General features: G+C 42.7%; 1 protein-coding gene across 14 annotated transcripts in view; it reads right to left on the bottom strand.

Moving 5' to 3' along the window:
• The window catches only part of TNNT3 (troponin T3, fast skeletal type), a 44,540-nt gene that overhangs the window by 12,900 nt on the left and 15,199 nt on the right, over positions 1–16,441 (bottom strand). For 3 of the 14 annotated variants that reach the window (XM_029912037.1, XM_029912044.1, XM_029912038.1), the window contains 4 exons: positions 13,469–13,480; positions 13,066–13,080; positions 8,816–8,860; positions 1,357–1,375 (listed from right to left, as the gene is read on the bottom strand). In XM_029912037.1, coding sequence (XP_029767897.1) covers positions 1,357–1,375; positions 8,816–8,860; positions 13,066–13,080; positions 13,469–13,480 — 91 coding nt within the window. Of the gene's footprint in view, positions 1–1,356; positions 1,376–8,815; positions 8,861–13,065; positions 13,081–13,468; positions 13,487–16,441 lie in introns of all 14 variants that reach the window. The other 11 variants (XM_026653899.2, XM_026653901.2, XM_029912039.1 and 8 more) reach the window with 11 other exon arrangements.

The raw sequence follows: 16,441 nt of genomic DNA, 5'->3' as shown, positions 1-16,441 counted from the left end.
TGGGACTGGTGCAGAAGCCTGGCCAGTCTCAGCCAAGTGTGCGTAGGGGGGGAACAGTGTGGAGGGCTTGGCTGGGCCCCTCCAGGCAAGTGCGTCTTGAGGGACCCCGGCTGGGGCAGGTCCTGGCCTGCTTATCACACCACTCCCAAGGGGCTGGAGCGATTCCTGGCCCTGGGACCAGCCCTGGCTGCGTTGCCGGCTCAGCCCGGCAGACAAAGTCGCCTCCCAGCAGGGCCGGTGAGTGTGGCCAGGAGGCAGGGCTTAGGGGATTGGGTCTGTCAGGAGTATGCGGGGGTGCTGGGCTGTGAAGGGGCAGGGAAGTTCTGTGTGTTGGGGCACTAGGGAGTGGGGGTTCTGTGTGGGGATTGCTGGGAAGTTGTGGTGGGGCTGTAGGCAAGGCTGTGTTGTGCAGGGTGCTGTGCATTTGTGGGTGGGTCTGGGGGGACACTGGGCATAGTGGGCCCGGGGGGGCTCTGGCCATAGGGAGTCGGGGGGTGTTGGGCAGGGGGGGCTGTGTGGTGTGGCATCGGCCCACCACCGAGGGGAAGGGACACGCTGGCAGCACAGGGCCAGGCAGGCCACTGTGTCTCTAGCAACTGCTGGTTTGTAAATAGTGCCCTCGCATTGGGTGGAGAAGGGCCGCTCCTGCCATGCCCCATTGCCTCTGGCTGGCCCCTCGCTCCGGGGACTGACCTCCCCGCGACATGCTCCATTGCCTCCATGGGGGCCCACAAATATGTTTGGCGCCGGGCCCACAAAAGGTTAATCCAGCCCTGCTCATGCCCCCTTTCATGGTTTGAAGAACGATGGAAAGGATTTAATACTGAACCCCGCAGCGTTCATTGTCTGTGGCAAATGGCCATCCCGTGTCAGACATTCTCTTTTACCTGCACATGTTGTTGCAAAGGTGGCCGCAGAGCAGGCAGAGAAAGGTGGGCAGAGCAGACTGCACACTTGCCTTTCCCCTCTTGGTACCCTCTCTTCCCATTTGTGTGCAGCCCAGGAGAAATGAGCAGATAATATGAGCTCAGCTTCACCCAACATGAGGTGCTACAGGGGATGGAGTAGGAGCACTTGGCTGTGGAGACCTGATGTCTGTGCCAGTCCTCACTGTAATAAAGATGTATGAGCTGGTGTGGGACTGGTCTCTATTTCGTGGCCTGTAGCTAGTCTTACAGTAGCTTCTGACAGAGGGAGGCAGTCTAGGGAAGAGTCAAGAAATGCTGGATGTTGCATGAATGGTGGGGAGGAGAGGGTTGCGCATAGGTAGTGGGAGACATTTCTCTGGTAGGAGGTCTATGATGGTCATCACATTTATACCAGTATTTTAAAAAGCAACCATTAATGCACACTTACTTCGGCCTGGGCTTTTCCTCTGAGTTTGGAAACATGGACAGAAAACAGGAAGAGAGGGGAGAAAAGAGGGAGAACAGTTAGAACAAGAAAAACAACACCAGCTGTGGTTTGTTAAAGCAGGGAAACTGAAGGGAAATCCAGGTTTAGGAGGAACACCCCTGAGGAACTGGTTATGCCTCATACACATCCAAAAGAGACCCTCCCCTTTGGTGTGAGTGAAGAGCAGACTGATTTGACCTCAAATCAGAACTCTACAGAAAAGGAAAGGAAACAAGAGATTGTTTAAAAGTCCTAACGTAGCATCTGGAAGTGAATGGTTTCATTTATGAGATGAGTGCTAGTTCTTACCCCCTGGAGACCAAAGCTATAGGGAGGATGACAGAGCTGGAGGGTAAAAAAGAATATTCCCCCTCTTAGTGTCAGTTTCTCATCTCTTTTACACTGGTGGATATTCTCAGCAACTCCACTAAAGTCAATGGAGTCATTTTGGGTTTACACTGGTGTAAATGAGAACTAAACTTGGCTCCAGATCTACTAAAATGTTGCATACATAGTCCAGAAGGGGAACAGCTTTATGGTAAATCATCTCCAGTCGTATTCACTCCCAGACATCCCCGCATGGCATCTATGTTTCCCAAAGTCTCCATGTTCTCTCTTTCTCTCCTTCATACACAGCAGTGCCCAACCTGGAAAGATCATCCTGCATAATTCCCCGATTGATGAACTGATGGATATTCTAAGCAAAATTCCCATGAATGTTAATGAGAGTGACGCTTGTGTCTCCAGGAGAGGACAGACCCCTCAATATGCAATGTAAACCATCTCCAAGATAGTCAATCCAGGGCTTTTCATAATGAGATACATTCTACTGCACCAAACAACCATTTACTGTTTTGGTGATGTGATGTTTTGCACACACTTTGTGCCTGATTCTCCTCTCTCTAATGTTGGGTTTATGTCAGTGTAATGCCAGCAAATTCAATGGAGTTACTCCCATAAGTGGAGGAGTATTAAGCCCATACATTCTATCCTAATGTTGTCTCTTATGGACCCACGTTGACTTTCATAGCCATATGCTGAGTTTGAACTTTTAGGAATTCATCTGAATTCTGCATACAATGCTCTTGTATTGTTTGCTTGGTGGGGTGGAATAGAAATAAAAAGCTCACAGCCTATTGTGGACAGGGCCAACTTTGAGGAGCTCAGCTTCACTCGGGAATTGGTCCAAGCACCCAGTTATCCAGAAACAATATTTTTCCCCTGTAATAATTTGAGGTCAGATCATTATATTTTGATGCATTTCAAAGGATGACTTTTTTTTTTTTTTTTTTTTTTTAATTGAGCACCTTTTCTCTTGGAGTTTTACTCTGGCCACCTTCACCGCCACAGTGTGTTCAAGCAGGCCCCTGCCAGTCATACTATTTCCATATTTACAAGTCCCAGTCAGCTCTTTCTTCTGGGGAGAAAGGCAGCAGTCCTGGCAGCAGCTAGTTCTGCCTTCCATGAGGCTCTTCTCTCACCCACCTACCCTCCCAGGGCTGCCTTCCTCTGTATTTAGCTGCTGCTAGCTCGTGGGATTGCTTCCCCCTCTAATTAGCCCTTCAGTGTGGCGCCACTTGTTAATTGATCCTCTAGTTAGGGCCCAATTAACCTATATGGGTGGGGATTTGAGTGACAGGTTACTGTCAGCATGTTTTCCCCAGGAATTGAAGTTAGAGGGGGTGTTCGAATGTACAGGGGAGGTGTTGGAAAATGACTAAATTGGCAACATAGGCCCCATCACCCTCCCATTTTTGCAAGTGTGGGAGGGCGGGGCGGGGGGTGAGAGGGACAAGGGAGAATAAAATGAAAGTCAATGTCCAGTCGATCATAAAGCCAAAAAAAAAAAACCCCTCTAAAAATCAGTGGTGAAAAATCCTTGAGGGAAATATCAGCTATTTGGGGTTTGGATAATTGGGGGAGCTGATTAAGGGAGTCGCGGTGAGAGGCATAACCAAGGCTGGGACTACACTCAGAGCTAGGGACGTGACTCCAGCTTGCATGCACATACTTGCATGTGATGGGGGGAGGGATAGCTCAGTGGTTTGAGCGTTGGCCTGCTAAACCCAGGGTTGTGAGTTCAATCCTTGAGGGGGCCATTTGGGGATTGATCCTGCTTTGAGCAGGGGGTTGGACTAGATGATCTCCTGAGGTCCCTTCCAACCCTAATAATCTATGATTCTATGATTAGCCCTCGTTGAGCTAGCTGACTCACAATAGCAATAGAGCTGAGGTAGCCTGGGCAGCAGCGAGTGGCGGTACGGGCTAGCCGTGCTGAGTATGTGCTCACGGGGTTCAGGCGGGTTTGTACTCAGCACAGCTAGCCCATGCTGCCACTCACCTCTGCTTGTGCTACCCCCAGCCACACTACTGATTGATTTAGTTGGGGGTTGGTCCTGCTTTGAGCAGGGGGTTGGACTAGATGACCTCCTGAGGTCCCTTCCAACCCTGATATTCTATGATTCTACGATACTGTTTCTACGGCGCTAGTCTGATGACAGCTGGGATGAGTATGTCTAGGCGACCTGGGAATCACAGCCCTCGTTCCAAGGGTAGACATACCCTAAGAGCCACATAAGAGTGAGTGTCAGGTGGTAATAGTTCCTTTCTCTCACTCTCTGGCTGTCTTGTCTGTTTAGATCTGTAAATCCTCTGAGACAAGGACTGTTGCTTACTGGGTGTGTGGACAGCACCTAGCGCAACAAGGCCCTGATTGCAGTTGCGGGTCTCTAGATGCTACAATAGTGCAAATAAATAATAATAATACAATAATCAAGTGTCAAATGATCAGAGTTTTACTGTACTCTCATAAGAATATAAATAAAAACAAGTCACAGATCATCTCTGGTAAAAGCAAAATTAGCTTATTTCTCCAGGTAGGATTTTTGTTGTTCATCTTCTTTTGCTTAGATTTGTCCAATAGACAGTGAGCTTTTCATATGATTTTTTTGTTGTTATTTATTGGGGGGGTGGGGGAAGGGAATTGCTTCAACCAGTTTGACCTGGACGTTATTCAGAGACACGCAGGATTCCCTTCGCCTATGAAATTCCAAGGAAATAACCAAACCATTCCAGTTTAACAAGGAAGTTGTAAGTTAGTGGCATTTGTGACATAAGAGAGAGAAAAAGAGCTGTGGAATGACTGATTGTTCTGTGTTTGTTTGTTATTCTTGGTTGACCCGTCTGTCATTGACTGGGTGAATCCAACCACATCTTAAACTTTAGCATCAGTTGCTGCTAAATTGCTGCTTTCTGGATAATTGAACAAACAAACGATTACCAAAAAAAAAAAGTTAGTTTGCTGTTCTCAAAATAAAGTATTGTAGTTGTGAGGTCTAAATGCACCACCAGGAAACTAGAAAAGGGTGAGACTACAAAGAAATGTCAGCTTTCATCCAAAAAACGTCCTGTAGTGTGCATGGCCCAGCACAGTATGTACTGTATGCACTAAAACTGGCCACAGGGCTGGGGTTTATTTTTAAGATGCTCTCTCTTTCAGGGCTATCAATCAAGGAACTGGGCCAAAATTTGTTAACACTCAGGAATTGTCATAGCAAATTCCTATTCTTTGACGCACATGGTGGATTCTCACTCTCATATTCTGCGCATTCTGCCCATGAACCATGGGTCTGTGAGAAAACCCCCACAATCACCCTGCCAAAAGTTCTGCAAAGAACCACTGAAAATCCAGGTTCACTGATGCTGCAATAATACATATGTTCCAGGAGTTGCTGGTAGTCACAATGGGATAGCACAGGAACTCCACATGTATCATTAAGGCACCCTCCATTCTTTTTGCTACATCTACAACATTCTCACTGTGCTCTCCCTTTTCCGAGAATCCAACTTCACTACACCTCAACTGCCTCAGATTTCTCTAGTCGCTTCCCTTCCTCTCGTCTGCCAGAAGAAACACTTCTAACCAACATTAAGAGCTTGAAAAGCAATATATTATTTAAAAAGAGAGAGAGAATTCACATCCTGAAGTGAAAACTGATGTAAAGGGCCCAGAAAAGTTCTCAAAGTGCTTTTCCTAAAATAAGAAAAAGGCTGAAAAAAGTGAGCAAGAAAATAAATTTTAAAAAATGAGTTGACTTCAATTAATGTTGGAAGAACCTCAGACACTCACTTTAGAACCTGCTGTCCCTTAGTACTCTAGAGTGCCTGGGATTCAGAAAGCAACAAAACAACATCAAGAAATGAGGGCTTCCTTTAAGACCATATGCAAAGTCCATTGAAATCAGTGGGAATCTTTCCACCTAGTGCTGCTATTGAGCCAAAATTTCCTGCTAACATAAGTCCACTGAACTTCAGTAGAGCTTTGCCCTATTACACCATACAGAATTTGGTCCTTTGTATTCATTGATGACCACAAAGACCTCATATGGGGAAAAAAGTTGTTTGGAAAAAAATATCTTTTAAAAAAATCTTTCAGTGAGGGAGGAGTTTCCAAACAGAGATTAGATGTAATAAAGTCATAATATATCACCTAGCTCTTATGTAGTGCTGCTCATCGGTAGACCTTGTTATTGTAATAATAAAAATGAACAATAATAGTTATTAAGTCAGCAATAATTGGAATTTGCCAACTATGTAAAAGCAGTTTCTCTGTTACATAGTTGTTAATCTTCCATAAACTTTTCAAATATCAGCTTATTTGCAGTGCCAAAACTCCCTTATGCCCCAGTCCTGCAAACACTTAAGCACGTGCACAGCTTTCATCTTGTAAATTGCTCTCATTGAAGCCAATTAAACCCCTCACAGAAGTGAAGTTAAATACATGCTTAAGGCCCTAATCAACCAAAGCACTTAAGCAAGTGCTTAATTTAGTCCCATCAACTTCAATACTTGAAGTTAAGTACATGCTCAAGTGCTTTGCTGGACTGGAATTTAAATATTTGAAGGATCAGGGCCTGTTTTTTTGCATCCATGCAGATGGATCTTAGCACCCATACATAGTCCCATTGAATACAATGGGCTTCCCCTGTGGTGGGAGTATAGGGCCACCGGCACAGATCAGCTTTCAAGTTAAGGCACATGTACTGTATATTTGGGAGGCATAATTAAAGTTTTACATATCATGAATATTTTCTTATAACTCTAAAAATCCTCCATCAGGTACCCATCCATTTTAATATGAATTCTTTTGTTTTATTCTGAGTCAGTTCCAATTTAGATCAATGACATATCCTGATTCAGTAAAGCATGTGCCTAACTTTTAGGATGTGCCTAATTACTTCCCTATTAATCAAAGCATTTAAGCATTTGCTTAATTTTAAATGTGTCAATAGAACTTAAGCAGATGCTTACAGGCCTTTCTGAAAATATGACATTATTAAAGGTTCTAAGTCACACCTAGAATACTGGGCAGGGTTCTAGAGATGAACATTCTAGAGTACAAGGTTCTCCCATTGCTAATTTCCCTGGTGATGGAATGTGTGAATAAACACCTCAGACACAGCAAAGTCCCCTGAGAGAGCCTGGATATGCACAGTGAATGAATGTTTGCAGCAGTGATGTTTTGGCCCAGTTCCTGAATTTAAATCAAGTGAGGATTAGAAGCAGATGGAGAACAAAAGGGTGGGGAGGGGTTAGAAAGATATTTTTGTTCTCTCAGAACACCACCAAACTACCATCATAGTATTCTCCTTCGTCTCCAGCTGCAGGTTGAAGAACAAAAGCAAAAGAAAGGAAGTATACTAGTCAATCCACAGTTGATGCTGTTCTTCTGTAAATACCCCACTTACTCTTTCCCTTTCCCTCTCCACTACTCCTGGAATCTTGAACTTGCTGGATAACAAAGAAGAAAGAAACAAAAGGAGAGAAGAGGGTGTCCAATGACTCAAATGCATGAAAAGAAATTATCCAGAGGAATCATGGGACACAGTACCTTTGTCCAACAGAGCTACTGAAACCCAAAGTGACTTGTAATTATTATACTGTAAGTCCCAAGACCATTGAGAGCTATTGGCTGTAACACACATTAAAGTAATTTATTAATGAAGTCGTTATTATTAAAATAATCACTGTAGTTACTGTATAAATTATGTTAGCAATTGTTTATCCTGACTAGCTTATAGCTGATAACTAGGGCCCTACTAAATTCATGGTCCATTTTGGTCAATTTCATTTATTATTTTAAAAATCCTATGATCAATGTCATGATCTCAGCTATTTAAATCTGAAATTTCATGGTGTTGTAATTGTAGGGGTCCTGACCCAAAAAGGAGTTGGGGGGGGGAAATAACAAGGTTATGGGGGGGGGCACTGTGGTACTGCTACCTTTACTTCTGCCGCAGTGCTGCCTTCAGAGCTGGGCAGCTGGAGAGCAGCGGCTGCTGGCCGGGACCCAGCTCTGAAGGCAGAGCCACTGCCAGCAGGAGCGCAAAAGTAAGGATGGCATAGTATGGTATTGCCACCCTTACTTCTGTGCTGCTGCTGGCAGGGCGCTGCTTTCAGAGCTGGGCGCTAGGCCAACAGCCGCTGCTCTCCAGCCACCCCGCTCTGAAGGCAGCACAGAGGTAAGGGTGGCAATACTGCGATCCCCCCTAAAATAACCTTACGACCCCCCCCGCAACTCTCTTTTGGGTCAGGACCCCCAATTTGAGAAATGCTGGTCTCCCCCATGACATCTGTATAGTATAGGGTAAAAGCACACAAAAGGCCAGATTTCATGGAGGGAGACCAGATTTCATGGTCCATGACACGTTTTTCATGGCCGTGAATTTGGTAGGGCCCTACTGATAAATTGTTAAAGGATCAACCTGCTCATTTGAATCAGATTGAACAGCTGATTTTTTTACCAGGACTGAATGGAGCTCTGTAAAATATAGCTCTGATACAGAAACAAAGCTAGTTCCTCCACTGGTGTAAATCAGTGCAACTCCGTTGACTTCAATGAAGCCTCACTGATTTACACCAGCGGCGAATCTCCCCTAAAATGTGTACTCCCAAAGCTTTGATGGAGGATAGTAAGGCTCATGCAGCTGTCAAACAAATTCCCTTCCATTCATCTCAGAATTCCAGTGAGGAGTTGTGCTGGGTAAACAGCTGTCAACATCAGCTTTTTCAGTATTTGTCTGAAGTACTACACCTCTAGGCCCACTAGCCTCATCCTAAAAGAAACCCATTAACAGATTTTACAACTGTCTAACAAGTGCAACCTTTCCCCCCTCCCCTAAGAACTTTCTGTGTGGCCTTTCAGAAGGCTGAAGCTTTGCTCTCCAATCACGCTAAAGCCAGAGTAAAGCAACAAACTCAGATTCAGCCAGGAATACCATAGCAGAAGACAGGAGACATCGACTCAGACTGAATAGATCTGACCAATACGACAGCACCACGAAGCAGCAATACTGAGACTTGGTAGCATCCCATAAAGCACATCACTTCTCAGATTCAAGGACAAGAAAGACAGGCTTACCTTCTTCATACTCAACCTCTTGCTCTTCTTCTTCAGGGGCCTCTTCTTAAAGGGCAACACACACACATACAAAAGAAAAGCAAGTGCAAGAAAGCACAAGGAACATTTATTAGAGATGTACAGGAGGAGCTTGGGATGGGAGAAGTCAAATTAGCTCTATTGTAGGGCAATGAAGTCAAGGTGAAACAAAGGATAATGTCATCTAGGGATGGCACTTGTTCTGGGGTCCTTTGGTTACTCTTCTGGGGCCAGATTCTGCCTCAACAGGGCTACTCTAGATTTACTCCAGTGTAATCAAAAGCAATATTTGGCCCATGGGAAAGTGACTTTTCCTCTCTGCTCCTCTGCCTGTCTGATGAAGAAGTTGTGGCAAACTGCGTACTATCGATTCCACCACGCTGCATGTTCAATTTGTAGTGCACGTCCCCAGTTACCCAGTAAGTGCAGATATTGGCATTGGCCAAAATTTAGAAAAATAGGAAACTAAAGGTAGGCTCCTAAATCCATATTTAGACACCAAAGGGTGAGATTTTCAAAAGAGCCTTAAAAGTACAAGTCCTATTGTCTATCTCTTGAAGACTTAGTTCAGATGAGAACATATGCCTATAATTCTGGATGTCAAGTAAGAGATGGAGTATAGAATTTAGGAGGAAGACCTGGTGAAAACTAGAAGCATATGATTTATTTGACAAAATGTATCTGATTATGTGTGTAAGCAGAGTCTGAATGAGCTCTCCCCTGACATCTTGTGGCGAGCTGTGGAAAAGGATTTCAGGAGTTGATCTCGTTTGCATGGGCACAGCCACCTTGCCTATGTACCCACAGCATGATGGCATTGCTTGCCCAAATGATCACTTGTGGCTGGTGCTGGATCCCCAGTCTCCTTGTTATTGGGGCAGGAGTAATATAGGGTTGTTATCCTTGTTGTGTGAATCGAGGGCAGAAGAAAAGTACCTGGCATACCCCGATGGAGGGACTCACCCTCAACTGAACAGCACTTGCTAGGCAGGGGACATAGGTTCCAAAGCCCAATGAGTTGAGAGAAGGTGGGTACAGGTACTTGTACCTGGTGGTGTAGACCATTTTAAGGGTCCTAGATGCCATTTGACCCTTCCTCTCTCCACATATAATAAAAGAGCTAATTTAGACTCAATTGAGAGTCTTGTTACACATTGCAGAGCTGAAATCACTGATATCTAGGTCTAAGCATTAGACCTACTTTGGGATAGTGTCTCTGGTGCAAGAGACTGCCCAGTGTGCACAAGCAGTGAGCCCCCCCCCCCCCCCCCCCCACACACACACTAACAGCTGAGACCACTGAGAGCTGAAATCACTGACAACCATGTTAAGTGGTGAGCCCTGAAGACATCTTGGCGAGAGGGCCAGAGCAGAGCCCCGCAGAGAGGTGTGAGAAGTGGCTAGCGGGGCAGCGAGCGAGTGGCCGAGCAGCGGAACGTGTAAGGTGCCTCCTTAACCCTCATCCCCCTTCCACCCAGGGTGGGAGGCGAACTCTGCAGATGAACCTCTGGACTCTGGGGCTGCACTGACCAAGGACAGCAACTGTGAGTGGGGTGCAGAGAAGGGACGGGCACATTAAAGGGACTTTTGGGTTGCTGGACTTAAGAACCTGAGGAGAAAAAGACACTGCCCAACTTACGTGGGGGTGGGTCTTTTGCTCAGCGTTTATGTTTATGAACCTAGTTGCGGTGTTTTCCCAAATTAATGCTGAGTTACTGCCCTCCTTTTATTAAAAGTTTTTGCTACACTCAGACTGTGCTTGCGTGAGGGGAAGTATTGCCTCTGAGAGGTGCCCAGAGGGTGGTGTGTAATTGTCCCAGGTGGGGGCTCGAGCTGGTTTTGCATTGTATTGTTGAAAAGGAATCCCTAGATATTGAACCCAGTCTTTGTTGCTACCAACTCTGACTGGCAGAAGGGTTACATGTGTTTGCAAATTGTCTGCAAGGAGCTTACCATTTTCTTGAATGCATTCATTTTTCTAAATTGTTTGTAGAATAATTCCAGGTATGCAGAGTTTTTATCTTAAGTATTCATAATTCAGACTGAAAGCATTAATACTGCATACTGGAAATTCATGTTGTGTTGATTAGTTTTGATAGGCCATATAATATTATAATAAATTATATTTTTATATATTAATAATAATAAATAATATTATTTCTGTTCCTTCTTAGAATCAGGTTTCTAGTGCTAACCCTCACATTTGTGAATTCAAAATTTGCTTTCCACAAACATACCCTCATATGCAATTTTATTTTAAGTGAATTATTAAGCGAATGGGGGGGGGGGGTGTTTGGGTTTTTTTGGATTTTTCTTCTACTTCCACTTCCAATGAAAATCTAAAAAACATCCAGATTTTAAGCTGCTTGGAATCCATCAGGGTATGACTGACAGGTATAATCAAAATCACCTGTGCCATTTAGGCTATCATCTGTGCTTGCCAGACTCTCGACCAAATTTCATGGGACCATACTCATTACAGAGGAGAACAACTAGAAGTATCATAAAAGGTGTCAAGGAAAGAGTTTAAGGGAGAACCATCTCCCAAGCAACTGGAATTCAGTGATGACCCAGAAGGTTCTACCTTGCTGTGGGATGGTGTTATTTCAGTGAGAAGAAAACTAGTAATCCCATACGTGGAGGTTTGAACAAAGACAAGAAAAGCACATAACTCCATATTCTAGATGTTGCCTTCTCAGAATCTCTCTCAACCATGCAATCCGAGCTTTGTTTAGCCTATTTTACAAAGAAAGGAGAACACCAGACTCAACAGACAACAGCATTTTGCCATGCGCTTTTTACACAGATGATTGTTTTCCTATTGTTAGCTGAAACTATTTCCAAATCAATTCTGCACCTCTCTCCAGTTAATCCCCAATCTGGGGGGAAAAAATGATGTGGGTGTTGCATTACTGACATTTTCTTTAATGTCACCTTCCAGACCCCCCAACTGTGCAGTTCCATACTGAGCATTATAGATTAGGTACATTAGGTACTGAAATCATGAATTTGGAACATAACAAATAATCTAACATATTTTGTGAAATTGAGTGACTTTATTCTTTATAGTATATTTTTCACTTTGGTAGAATACTGTATAGTCACTTTTCTTATCTACTCATCTAGACATCCTTCCATCCTTCTAAATCTTCATCCATTATTTCTTCTCTTTCTGTGACTACAATCTCCCTCAACCATGTGTGAGAACGCTCTCCAAGAAACACTATAGAATTATATATGGATCAACCTGTACTTTGAATTACAATTTTGGCAAATACCACTCTATAATCTGAAGGATCATCAACAAGCTTCGCAGAAAAATAAGTACTTCTGAGAGCAAAATTTTAATCTCCTTGTCTCTCTCAAAGATCACAAAAGTATCCACAGGCCTTTCAAGCATTTTCCAACATCACTTAAAGAACTGCCCAACATGCTAATTTTTTCATTCTAGAACTCAGAACACTCCTGATAATTTGATCAAGAACCCAAAGCTGCTTCAGTAGCTCTAGCTAAAATCAAAAGCCTAAATTTTCAAGTGTCTATGGATCTTCAGTGCTGCAATTTTTGGATGCCCAACATAAGACACCTTAAAGGGGCTTGATTTTCAGAAAATGCTGAGCATCCACTCTCTGAAAATCAGGCCATTCTAAGCTGTCTCAAGGTGAGCAACCAAAACTTGATGTCACACTTGAAAATTTAGGCCAGAAGTTTCAGTATAGAACCTGTAACACTCTTTTCATATTGCCTGAAATCACAATACTTGGCAAACACAACCCTTTTCTCAATGTTCATCCAAAACTCTTCAAAAGAGAGGTCATTTCTCCTCCCACATTCCTTTCTTGGGCCTCATCTTGGGCAACCTTAACATTTTTTAATACTGTTTTCCCAGCACTGAAATGGCTTGTCTTTACTACCAGGATAAGTTGACCTAAGTCACACTACTCCAGCTATGTGAATAAAGTAGCTGGAGTCAACGTAGCTTAAGTCGACTTACCCCAGTGTCTTCACTGTGCTGAGTCAATGCGAGATGCTCTCCAGTCGACTTCCCTTACTCTTCTCGGAGAGCTGGAGTACCAGGGTCGACTGGAGAACGCTCTGCCGTTGATTTAGCGGGTCTTCACTACACCCACTAAATCGATCCCTGTTGCATCGATTGCAGCAGCATTGATCTCCCTGTAGTGGAGACCAGCCCAAAGAGTAAGGGAGTGAGATTCTTTAAGTGGGTCACATACCTTCTTCGTGAACTTCTGTAAGTGTCATGGAGCAAGCAGTGATGGGAAACAGAGAAATAGAGAAAACAGAATACATATGTAAACACTTTGGAGCCTGAGAAAGACATCAAGGAATGGGTGAAGGAAATAAGAATATCGATGCAAAAAAGCGAGAAACACTGAAACAAAGGTGTCTGGAGAGGCTGCTGGGAATTAAAGATGCTGTAAAGTTAAAGTAGCAGCAAGCATGGAGATTAAAGGAGAAAACTGCTGTAAGTGATCATTTGTGGTTAATATTTGTTTCTTATGTTCTCTCTCTTCTACCAACCCAGGATTCCTGGTCTCTCTCTCACACACACACACACACACACACACACACGCACTTTGGAACTACAACGAGGAATTCAGAAGTCGTGTCACATACCTGGCTCATGAACTTCATCAGGTGAGAAGTGTCATGGAACAAGATGCAACGGAGAACAAGAGAATGAGAACAAGAAACATGTTATTAGAAGCATCTTAAGCTCTTTCAAGCCAAGGGAGGTGAGGGGAGAGTGTTTAGGAAGTAGATCATAGGTAAATAAAATTAATAACATTTAAAAGGCAAATAAATTGGAAGACAGGGTTGTGAAAGGATTTTGTCAGGTGACAGACATGCAGCTTCATGGTAAGAAATGTAAAGCTTGCAAAACCTATAAAGAGGAACTGACCACCATGATTTATAAAGGTTTCTCCCATTTTTAAAGCTACACATGAGCATAGAACTTAAAGTGATCTCAAAGAAATACTGGGTCTGTCATTTTCCAAGAGTGGAATTTCGTTCATTTGCATTATAACATTAGAGGGCTTGAAAACCTGCTTACATATAATGGTCCATCACTAATAATCAACTAACATCAGAAATCTCTCTGTATTTTTTCCTGGATCTACAACTCATGCCACTTTATGCCTTGAATACAGTTTTGGAAGGGCATCTATCCGCATTCTTGTTGCTATTCACATCCATTTGCAGTTTTGATTTATAAACATGTCATTTAATAAGAGGAAAACCTTGCTCACGGGTCTGCGTGGTGATTTTCAGACTAGCTAGGATATGAATTTCAGTATTCTACTTTCCAAGTATGCAAAAGGGTTGACCCTGTACATCCAAGAGCAAGATTTTGCCCTTTAAATGTGGTTATCTTGCAAGCATTCCAGACAATATTGCTAATCATGCATAACTGTAATGCAAAGATCCAACAGTAGATTCCTTTTATACAATCAATGGGCCAAAAATGGCTGTACTGAACTGGAGAGTGCCTATTTGCAACATTGCCCTCTATTGGATGGAATCAGAACTGCTCCACTTTGTGTGATGGAATCTATACTCTTCATTAGGCTTGGAAGGATTCGTTTTTTATTGGTAAATGTCGATAAAGGTTGATTTCGCCATACACACACAAAACTGATGGAAAAAATATTTCCACCAATAATTGAAAATTACAGATAGGTAAGAAAAATGCTGCTTGAGAACTATTAGAGTTTGATTTAGGGGTATTTATTGTGTATATTTTGACATGTGATGTGTTTTAACAGTTATAAAGCTTTAACATTTTGAATCTCAACTTCTACCATCATTAAATAATTATTATCTGACTTTCACATTGATTGAATCCCACATAATTTCCTACAACTGTGAAAATTTAAATCGATAAAAATAAAAAAGCCTAACACCCATAATTTTGCACAAATGTGAACATTTAAATCGATAAAAATCTTTTAAAATGCTTTAAAATAAACATCGATATCTTCTGTCAGTTTGTGTGTGAACAGTGAAATCGACGGTTACCGACATTTAATGATATAATTGAATTCTGCCAAGTCTACCCTTAATACAGTAGAAGCTTAGTTTTATGAACATCTGTCTTATAAACGATTGGTTACATGAACCATCTTTCTGCAGCCAACATAATTTTTCTTCCACCAAATGTCACTTCAGTCCTTCTGCCAGCATCCAAGCAGCTGTACAGGTTTGGAAAGACAGAGAGATTTGGTGACAAAGAAGAGATGCAGTTCTCACAAAGAAATTCAGGAACTCTGTATACATTTGTTGCTATTCATTAAGAACACTATTATTGAATGATTAACACATTAATTTATGCACCATACCTACGGTGATTCTGAGATGTTCAGTTTTATGAACTTTCCAACGTTATGAACTCAATCCCCCATTAGTTCATAAAAGAGAGGTTCAAAAATAGCTAGAGGATTTTCTCCATTAGCTCAAGGGGAAGGGGCTTGCATTTGTGCTTCTGCAGTATGAGGATCTGAGTTCTATCCCTGCTCTCAGAGCAAAGCCCCGGTGTACAACAAAGATGCAATCCTAAGTGGATGTTAAAATGGTTCATATTTTTCCTAAAATGTGTTATTCTTACACCCAGATATTAGGATTAAATACCATAATTTGTTATTTTCTAGAGAAATGGTTATGGAAAAACAGTTAGAAGTAGAGAAAAAACGATCATTAATATCTATTGTTATCTCCTGCTCCCTTGCGTCACCTTTGATTTCCTGTGCACATTAACCCTTGAGACTGAAACAGAGGAATTCAGAAGTCACATCACATACCTGGCTCATGCACTTCATTAGGTAGGAAGTGTCAGGGGAAAAAGATGCAAAGGAAGACACAGAATTAGAAACAAGACACACAGGACGGCAATAACCTTAAATTTTTTCAAGCCAAGCTTGGGTGTAATCTATGAATAGGTTGCAAGGAAAAAAAACTAAGAACATTAATGAGAGAACAAATGGCACATATAGGTGTGAAATGGGAAGAGAGGGGGATAGGAGAAAAGGGAGAAGGAGCATGCAGATGAAAGGTAAAAAAGTGTAAATCTTGCAAAATACATAAATATTGTGTGAATTAAGTACTGCTGGCTCCCATTTGTTTACAGAGAACCATATTTATTACATCAACACAGTTTTATAAGTATGAACAGAATAGAGACATCATGTTTCTATTGTGTGCTTGTGGCCACTCCTTTCTTCCAGCACCCCAAAGAATGGATCCTCATGCACAGGCTCTACCCTGTACTTATATAAAGAGCAGAGCACGGAGGGCTTAATCTATGCTTTACAAAGCTATGCACTAGAACAGACTTGTAGCTTAGTATACATCTTACACAACTGGAGTATGCTTTGGTGCAGCAGGGAAGTGTATGCATTAGTGTGCTAGAAAAACAAACACTGTCCAAATGTATTGGGCCAAATCCTGCCATCAGATAGAACGTGAGCCCATATCCTGAGTTGGTATCAATAAGTGGATCCCCAAATGGAGCTACACTGATTTAACCAGCTGAGGATCTGGCCCAGCATATTAAAATGTATAACCCTTTTCATGCAGTGATTATCATTATCA

This window comes from Terrapene carolina, unplaced genomic scaffold (genome assembly GCF_002925995.2).
Source record: "Terrapene carolina triunguis isolate 2854851 unplaced genomic scaffold, T_m_triunguis-2.0 Scaffold171, whole genome shotgun sequence".
Lineage (NCBI taxonomy): Eukaryota > Metazoa > Chordata > Testudines > Emydidae > Terrapene > Terrapene triunguis.
The sequence above is the reverse complement of the archived record's forward strand: the minus strand, read 5'-3'. Positions and strand labels throughout refer to the sequence as shown.